At 39.6% G+C, this 9,616-nt stretch overlaps 1 protein-coding gene across 1 annotated transcript in view; it reads left to right on the forward strand.

The window, feature by feature from the left end:
- Positions 1-362: 362 nt before the first annotated feature.
- Positions 363-9,616, forward strand: part of PTEN (phosphatase and tensin homolog) — a 90,989-nt gene continuing 81,735 nt past the window's right edge. The window contains exon 1 of the mRNA XM_045877736.3: positions 363-1,172. Within this exon, the coding sequence (XP_045733692.1) occupies positions 1,094-1,172 (79 nt within the window). The 5' untranslated portion in view covers positions 363-1,093. The remainder of the gene's footprint in view (positions 1,173-9,616) is intronic.

Consider the following 9,616-nt stretch of genomic DNA (forward strand, 5'->3'; position numbering starts at 1 on the left):
GGGGCTCGGCGCTCGCCCCTGGCGCTGCCGCCCCTGCCCCGCCGCGTCCCTCCTTCCCCCGGCGGGGTCTCGCCCGCCTCCCGCCTCCCCTCGGGCTCCCAGGCGCCGGGCTCCCGGCGTGGCGGCGGCGGCGGAGGGGGCGGGCGGGCCGGCGGGCGGTGATGTGGCGGGACTCTTTGTGCACTGCGGCAGGATACGCGCCGGGGCGCCGAGCCGCGGCTGCGCTCGGCTCTCTCCTCTCGGAAGCTGCAGCCATGATGGAAGTTTGAGAGTTGAGCCGCTGTGAGGCGAGGCCGGGCTCAGGCGAGGGAGATGAGAGACGGCGGCGGCCGCGGCCCAGAGCCCCTCTCAGCGCCCGTGAGCAGCCGCGGGGGCAGCGCCCTCGGGGAGCCGGCCGGCCGGCGGCGGCGGCAGCGGCGGCGTCGTCTCTCGCCTCGTCCTCGACCTCTCTTCTAACCGTGCAGCCTCTCGCTCGGCTTCTCGTGCAAGGGACGGTGGAAGCCGCGGGCCCGGGCGGGAGCCGGCTGAGGCGCGGCGGCGGCGGCGGCGGCGGCGGCGGCACCTCCCGCTCCTGGAGCGGGGGGGAGAAGCGGCGGCGGCGGCGGCCGCGGCGGCTGCAGCTCCGGGGAGGGGGCCGGAGTCGCCTGTCACCATTTCCAGGGCTGGGGCCGCCGGAGAGTTGGTCTCTCCCCTCCTACTGCCTCCAACACGGCGGCGGCGGCGGCGGCACGTCCAGGGACCCGGGCCGGCTGTAAACCTCCCCTCCGCCGCCGCCGCACCCCCCCCGGCCCGGGCTGCGGAGGCCGCCGGCGGAGGCAGCGGCCGTGCCGAGGATTCTCCGTCTCCTTCCCGTCCCGCGGCCGCCGCGGCCAGGCCTCTGGCTGCTGAGGAGAAGCAGGCCCAGTCGCTGCAACCATCCAGCAACCGCCGCAGCAGCCATTACCCGGCTGCGGTCCAGAGCCAGGCGGCGGCAGAGCGAGGGGCATCCGCTACCGCCAAGTCCAGAGCCATTTCCATCCTGCAGAAGAAGCCCCGCCACCAGCCGCTTCTGCCATCTCTCTCCTCCTTTTTCTTCAGCCACAGGCTCCCAGACATGACAGCCATCATCAAAGAGATCGTTAGCAGAAACAAAAGGAGATATCAAGAGGATGGATTCGACTTAGACTTGACCTGTATCCATTTCTGCCGCTGCCCCTCTTTGCCTTTCTGTCACTCTCTCTTAGAACGTGGGAGCACACGGAGGCGAGAGATTGCCGTAGTTTGGGTGACTAGAGCAGCTCGCCTGCTCGCATTTCTAGATCGTGTCTGTCTGGTGTGTCTCTTGAATGCATCCAGCCTAGGGTGTGTTCGGCTACATGGAACTCTTGCCTGCTTGCAAGTGTCAAGGCACGGATTGGTTTCTCTCGTCTGCCGACGGGGTCTCTTCCGAAGGGCTATTGTCCGTTAATACAGAATACAGTACACGGGTGGTGGATTAGTGAGCTCGGTAATCCGGTCTGCTCTATGAACAGAAGAGTAGACGCTTTGAGGTTGAGCATATTTCGATTAAATCTTGGCTTTAGGCCCTAGATCAAGGGTATAGATTAGATTAAAATGAAAATTAGTGTTGCACGTATGCATATTGCATCAGAATCTTGCAGTGATTGTTTTTAGTTTCCTGGGTTGCATTGATAGACTTTTTTTTTTTTTTTTAATGTGACTTGTGAACTGATTTGCATAACTTTGGAAGCGGAATCATTTTCAGCATATATGGTGTTCATTGGAGGGCAAAAGGAGGTTTTTATATTTAAGCTAAGTTTAATTACAACTTTGGACTGCCTTTAGAAGTTTTGTAGTTTGAAATCAATAGTGTCATAGGTGATATACCTCCTAAGGCACTCTTACTAGATCTTTGTTAAATTCGCCTTTTTTTTTCGTCCTGATGGGGTGATACAGGATAGGGCATGAAATTTGCGGCGCAGTAGTGTTTTATATTCAGTGGTCTGGTCACACGTAATAGAATGGAAATTGAGTGTGTTTTGATCCCAGATGATAATGTTGTGTGGGTTCTAAGGGTATTGTGTGCCGCAAATTGTGATTGCAGAGATTAAGCTTCAGTTCTTCCTTGAAATTTAAGTGTTACTGTGATGCCGGAATTGCTGCTCACCTAATTCAAGTTGCAGGTCCTCTGACACCTTTGGGGGTCCATTAATTGTACTCTTGACTTGTGTATAATGGCAAGTGTAATATACCAGCTCATAAAAAGAACGGCCTGCAAGAGGGGATTACCTCCAGCCTCAGATTGTGTAGGTATGTTAGCTGTTTTTCACCCAGTGTCTTAAATTTACTGACTCAGGTGGTTGAATAAACAGAAACCCAAGAATTGTAACAAGCGTGTCATTTTGGTTGTCTAAAAGTTAGGCCTTTGTACCTCAAAAGATAGTGGTTATCGAAAGGCGTTGATCTTTGCAGTTTCAGGTATAATGAACTGGTTTTGAGCAAGGATGGGGATAGAGCCCTCCTGGTTTGCAGAATGGGAAGTATCACAGACGATCAGAGTTCCTGGTAGGCCAATGTGTAAGGCATGAAAAAACAGAATTAAGTTGTTGGTCTGAGGTGCCTGAAGCATCTTATTAAGGCTGCTATTAAGACCAAAATTTTGGTGATGTGAGTTATAATGCTGGACAATATTTAAAATTATGTAATTGCATAATAGAGTATTAATAAAAATTATGTCTTAGCAAATGTCAGTGAACATTTTGCCTAAAGGTTGAGTGGCGCTAAAGTGTCCATATGTCCTGCTAAAAACTGTGGGGAAGATTTGTTTTTTGAAGAAAATGTTTTATAGCTGAAGAGGTTTTATTCCTTTGGATTATATAGCTGCACGTAAATGTGCACAACTAATTTTGCCCAACTGTTTGTTTTGAGATGAAGGTAAAAGTTAAGAAGGAGCTTTATAACACACAAAACGTAAGTTTTCTGTTAAGGATTAATATTTTAAAAGAATATTTAGAAGTTCTGGACTCTGCATTAATTGCAAAACTAGTCAGGCTGAACTTGACCTGCTTGCCTAGAAGGTAATTAATTATGGAAAAACTGATTTGTAATTTATTTCAAGAGCAATCTGCTGTTGGTGTGAACTGACATGTATAGGAGCAAATTGATTAAATGTTTTAACTTTTTAAGAAAAGTCCCCATGCAGAAAAATGTCTATAATGCTGTTTGGTAGATTGCTTTTATTATTCAGAGTATGTTTATACTATTTTTACTTTACCCATTTCCTTTAAAATTTAGTAGGGTTTTAAGTTTAAAATTATTCTACCAGGTTCTTTCACGTGAGTAGTGAGATGATTGCCAGTTCTCCTTTGATTTCAGAGGTGTGCCTCTGTACGTGAAATTTATGTGACTTAAAACTTTCTCTAACACTGTGCTTTTAGTTACGGTATACATAGAAAGCAGCATCAAATATTGCATCAAATGACTAGTAACACTTAATTTCTAGAGTTGTGGTTTTATTGAGCCAAATATTGATATAAAAAAAATCACTTAGGAAAAAGTCAGTGAAGGGATCTTTTTTGATAGTTGCACTTCCAATAATTTTGATACACCAAAGCACTTTGGTTTACTTGGTTTCACTTTAGTGTTCTGTGTTTATTGTGGGGGGAAAATTAAAATGGCCATTGAAGATTTTGTCTCTGGCAGGTTGTAGTATCTGTTTCAGCAGCTAGCCTGTGAGAAGTTAAATTCCTTTATGAAAGTAGTAATTGGAGTATTTCTGTCTGATAAGAAAGATTAAGACTGTAGTGATTTCTCAGAGGAAAATTGAGGACGATTATTTGCAAATTTTGCAATATTATTTGCAAAATTGAGTTCTAAAAATAATTTCTTGGTATCTTATTATTAGTCTGGAAAGTAGTGATGACCGTGAGACTATAAAAAATTTAGTGTCTTTAGATTTCATGGAAACTTTAAGTTTTGGTTGTATTTTTATTTTTTGATAAGTTTGCGTCTTTTCAGATGTTAACCATAGGGGGTATTTTTAACTTGTAGAGGGTACAGGGACTCTTGAAGTTAATTGTATTACCTTTTAAGATTAGTGATTACTGAAATGACCATATCGTGAGAGATGTGTGTGTGTGTGTGTGAATTTGTTTATTTTTTTAAAGATTCTGTTCAAAATTTTTATTTTACCCTGTTTCATATCTGCTAAGTTGCATTTCTTTTCTGAACAACATGACCTGGCATCCTAATTGCTGTATAACAGTTTACAAACTTCATTTTCATAAAGGTCATTCAAGAATAAAGTGCATCTGAAAGAATAATTTACAGTTTATCTGACTTAATATAAGGAAAAAGGGATTTTATTGCTGTGCATTGTAAAAGTTTGCCCAGTAGGGCAGCCATCTGCGGATTTACATCGCGTATCCTGCACTGAGTGAATATTACTTGAATAAACATCCTAAAATATAGTGACTTATAATCACCTTAGTTTAACATTTATTTTTAGAAACTGTGGAAAAAGAAAGGTGCATCGGTGTTCCTTCCTTTTAGAATTTTAACGACATGAGAAAGGCAGCTATCGATATTTTAGTGTTTGTGTGGAACAGTAGATCTGTTTTTTCCTAATAACCACTTAAATAAAACACACAAACTTCTTAATGTTAATTCTTATTATCACGTGTTCTCATTTTGAGATTTGCCCCATTTGCTGTTTGTTCGTTTGGTGATAACTTAATACTTTTTAATATTTTTTAAGCCACTTAAGTAATTACTTCAGTAACTTTTAATGGAGGAATACTTATGGGAAAATCAATGCACAAAGTTTCAGCATTAATTCACTCTCAGTAAACATTTTACTTTTAAATTTTGACCTCAGCCTTTTTTAGTAAGACAAATGTTTTTATATTAAAACTATGTGAAATGGAGTTTGTAGAGAGAAATTTAGAAGTGTGCATGCACGTGATAGTTTTTCACTTACTTGAAGTGTTTGGTCTTGGTCATGGTCCAAGGACTTAGCTCCTAGAAGCTGTGTTATTAATGATTGTATAAAACATTTATTTGATATCATATTTTTTTTCCTGTAGAGACCATGAGTTCTGAAGTTTTATTTTTATTTTGAGGAGCCCTCGCTCTTCCTTGCCTTTTTTTGTTAGATAAACTTTGATTTTAAGTGAAGTCAGTATTGGAGAATTCTTTTGTGACCTGAATTCATTAAGAAAATGTGTTAGAATTTGTTCTGAGGATAGTGACTTAAGACCTTTGTATCAACTTCTGAGGTAGGGGTCAGTAATGATTTCAGTAAATATTCAGTTCTGTTTTACAGTTGCTTTCTGTCTGGTAGCTTTGAAATTAATGCATTTGCTATCAGAGGTGTCAGTTATGTTGAGGTTAGACTGCATAACCTTAAGTTGGTAAGGATTTGCTGAGTGAAATGATATCCTTAATTGTTTTATAAAGGCCACTTACTGCCACATGCATTCTCTGCTAGGTGGTCAAAAGTGTTCTGGTCTGTCAATAATGATTGTCTAAGCATTGGATATATGCATCTACTAATGTAAAATACTTTCATTTGGCAGGAAAGGTGACTCTATCCTATCCTCTAATTTTTTGAATTTTTTTATTGGTTACAGAAAAGGTATTAGCAATTTGGTTCTTTTAAGGTAATTTGCACTGGAATAAAGGCTTTTGGAAAAAATATTAATATAAGAAAAATAAACATTATTTAGGTGTGAATTAATTTAGAGGAGAAGTTTTAGTTCAGTTCAGTATAGTTAAGGCATATTCTGTTCATTTGCAGCAGTTTGCATTAAGAGGCAGGTGGACATCTTCAGGGTGTTAGATATACACTTGGCTGTACTGAGAATATTGAGAGATGGATACTGTGGCTGCACCTGACAGCAAAAGAATACTCTTACGCTGTACATAGTGTGGACAAGAAGACTGTTGACATATTATATTTTAGGTGGTTATGCACTTTAATTGTCATCCATAGTCATCACTTCAGATATGGACAGTGAATCTAACATAGTGTGTGAATATTCTGTGTATATGTGTAAATAAGTACAAAGTTAGCAAACTATCAATACTTCTGAAAAATGAGGTTACCTTGGTGGATATTTTTTTTATCATTTTCACATAAGTTTAAATTTATTTTAAATGACATTAAAGTGTTGAGTATTAATTTTATCTACACACTGTGTATACCTTGTTTCATTGTAGATGTTAGGGTGGCCGTGTAGGTTCTGGAGCCAGACATGCCTGTGATGGAATCCTGGCCCTCCCACTTAGCAGCTGGGTGACTTTGAGTAGGTTACTCTTTCTCAAGCTGTTTCATCTGTAAAATTTATCTTAAAGAATAAATGAGATAATAGGAGTAATTCGCTTAGCATGCTACCTGCCACAATGTAAATACTTACATGGTAACTGCTGCTCTTAAAAATTGTAATTTCGGATTACCCATGTATGAGAAATTATTTGTATTTTCATTTATGGGAGGAGCAGTGATTGTAACTGAAGTTCCTCAGTTTTGGACATATTAGAATTTTAATTGGTTCAAACTACGAGTATTTTTTGAAATAGAGATATTCCTTTAGGAGCTCTGAGTATAACATGTCTGTGATTTCATTGTTTCATCACAAATGGAATATAAAGGTCTGCTCACTCATACTATTGACCAAAGAAAAATTAATCATGCTAATCAAAAAGTGTTTGCTTTAAGATATTGAAGTAAGATGAAAACTTCCTATTATTATTGTATAATTAAGTAGACGTTTTAAAATAAAAATTTGTTATAATAAATTTTCCTTAGTGTTAGAGATAGGTCAACTTCAGTATCACATATTTTATTCACAAAGAGTAATCTTCTCAAAGAAAACTTTTAACGTATAATACAAAAGTTATGTCACTGTTTATCCATAAAGGTGTATAAGCGTATCTTTTTAAGTTCATTTTTGGGAGAGATATGCAACTTTGAGTGCCAAGTTACACTTAACTACAATTTACACTTAATGTAATCTGACAGTGCATTCATATAACATAGGAATTTTAATTTGGTGTTAAACCTTTGTATTATTGTATCCCATTTTCAGATTTGATCAAGAGTCTCAATATAATTTTAGGCCTTGGAAATGGGAAGAAAACTAAAGAATTTTTTTTTTTTCTTCATTCATTCTTGCCAGGTATGGAGAAGGATGGAATAAGCTTGAGACTTACTTGGTCAGGGCTGTTTTGTGTGCATAGGGATGATTCTTTTTTTTCCTTTGCCTAGCTGTCTCCCAGTACTGTCAGTAGTGAAGCTCTTGATTTCCAGTGAGTTTTTTTGCTTGTTTATTTGTTTCTCATTGCAGGATGAATGGTGTTCTGTCTCATTATATATGTGGCTGTATGGTGATGTGATTTTTAGGTATTTTGTTATGTGTTGTATAAACTAGCTGTATTTTTGGTCTAAGTCTCCGTTGTAGAATTGAACATTTTGACATCTTCTAGGACAATTGAGTGGTCTAAAACTCTCTTTCCTACCACATGCCATCTATGTGCTACCCAAAACCTAGTTGATTTAATATTATTAAGACTCTTCAGAATAGTTTTAAATTTTATTTCCTTTGATTTTTGTAGATTTTTCAAGCTAAAATACCAGGTTTTCTTCTTTACTAGTAATTGCAAGGTTTGTATTCTGCCAATTTTGTATGTTTAATATTTTTGACCTTTAAAAAGGAGTATCTAATTGCTTAAGGTGTTATGAAATGCATTGTGATTTGAATCACATATTCTTTAAATCAGATATATTATTGAAGTGATTTATAAATAGAGCATACATGTTCAAAGTTGCAACAACTCTGCTTTAAAATGTATGCAATTTTGGGGCGCCTGGGTGGCTCAGTTGGTTAAGCGACTGCCTTCGGCTCAGGTCATGATCCTGGAGTCCCGGGATCGAGTCCCGCATCGGGCTCCCTGCTCAGCAGAGAGTCTGCTTCTCCCTCTGACCCTCCTCCCTCTCATGCTCTCTCTCTCTCTCTCATTCTCTTTCTCAAATAAATAAAATCTTTAAAAAATAAAAAATAAAAAAAAATAAAATGTATGCAGTTTTTTTTCCATTTAAAATTCCTTTGCTCTCACGAATTAGTGAGACTTCTTTTTGAGTGTTCTAGTCATTCTGAACTGATTGGAGGTAAATAGAGCTGAAAATTTTTTTCTACTTTTAAAATGAAGTTTGGGGGATGTTAACTAAGCTTGATTTTTAGGTGTTTATTTTTAAAATGTGTACTTATGAATTACTTTGTTCTGAGTCTTTCAGAGATCAAATGGAATGCTTGAGCTTTTTCTGTTGTATTTTTTCAAAATGTGAAAACTGTTTTGCCAGGCTTTATTTAGCCATGATGTAAAATTTATTTAACATTCTTAATCATTCATGAAATATGAAATAAGAGAAAAATGAGGACTTGAGTCAGAAGGGTTTTTTTTTTTCCTGTTTAATTAATGTAGTGGAGTTAGGTGGCATATATCCTAACAGTGTCCTAACAAATATCCTATATTTGTTTAGTGTGTGTGTGTGTGTGTGTGTGTGTGTGTGTGTGTTTAACAAAGCCTTTTCTTAATCTTTAGCTCATTTGGTTTTGCATAGAAGAAAAAAAGCCTAAAAGAGCAAGTACTACTGTCTTTTTTTTTTTTTTTTTCTTTTGTGGTATAGGAATCATAGCTCCAATAAGAATCAGTAACTTGTTAAGAGCTAGTAGAGATTGAGTCCAAAGAAGGATGTAGGGTTTTTAGGCACTTGGTGTAGTATTTTCCCCATTATATCAGTGGTTCTCAAACTTTAAAGGGCATCAGAATAACCTGGAGGACTTGTTAAACCATAGATTACATATCCCACCCTGAGAATTTGTGATTCATTAGGTCTGGGTTGGGGCATGAGAATTTGCATTTGTAACAAGTTCCCAAGTGATGTTGATGCTGGTGATCTGGGGATCACTCTTTGTGAACCACTGGATTATGTTATCTTCAGTCAAACAAATCCTTAATGTGTTATTTCCTTTAGGTTAATAGAATTTATATATACATTATCTCATTTGATCTGTAAACCCTAAATAACTCAATATGGCAAATATTATTCTGATGATGTAGATGAGGCAGTAAGTTTAGAAAAGCAGCATGGTGGGGTAGACAGAGCATGGACTTGGGAGTCAGTTAAAGTCTAGCTTAACTCCTTGCTCAGCCACATATCAGTTGTATAATAAAAGATACACTGCTTAACGTTAGTGAACCCTTTTTTCACATCTCTTAACGTGTTGGTAAAAATCCTCAGGGTAGTTTTTAGGTTTGTTAGAAGTATAGGTGAGGTGTTTTCCGAATATTGGTTGCCAACTGGGAGTGACCTCCTCCCACCTTGTCTGGGCATTTGGCAGTGTCTGGAGACATTTTTGGTGGTCACAGCTGGGAGATCAATGTGGGAGGGATGCTCTGGTAGAGCCCAGGGATGCTGCTATACATCCTATAGTGTACAGGGCAGTCCTTCCCACAACAAAGAATTATCTGGCCCAAATTGTCAAGAATGTGAGGTTGAGAAACTCTATTATAATTTTTTTTTAAAGATTTTATTTGTCAGAGAGAGAGCACAAGCAGGGGGGGTTGGCAGGCAGAG

The sequence above is a fragment of the Mirounga angustirostris genome, unplaced genomic scaffold (genome assembly GCF_029215605.1).
Source record: "Mirounga angustirostris isolate CCGP_5_RB_7025 unplaced genomic scaffold, mMirAng1.0.hap1 SCAF_6, whole genome shotgun sequence".
NCBI classification, from domain to species: Eukaryota; Metazoa; Chordata; class Mammalia; order Carnivora; family Phocidae; genus Mirounga; species Mirounga angustirostris.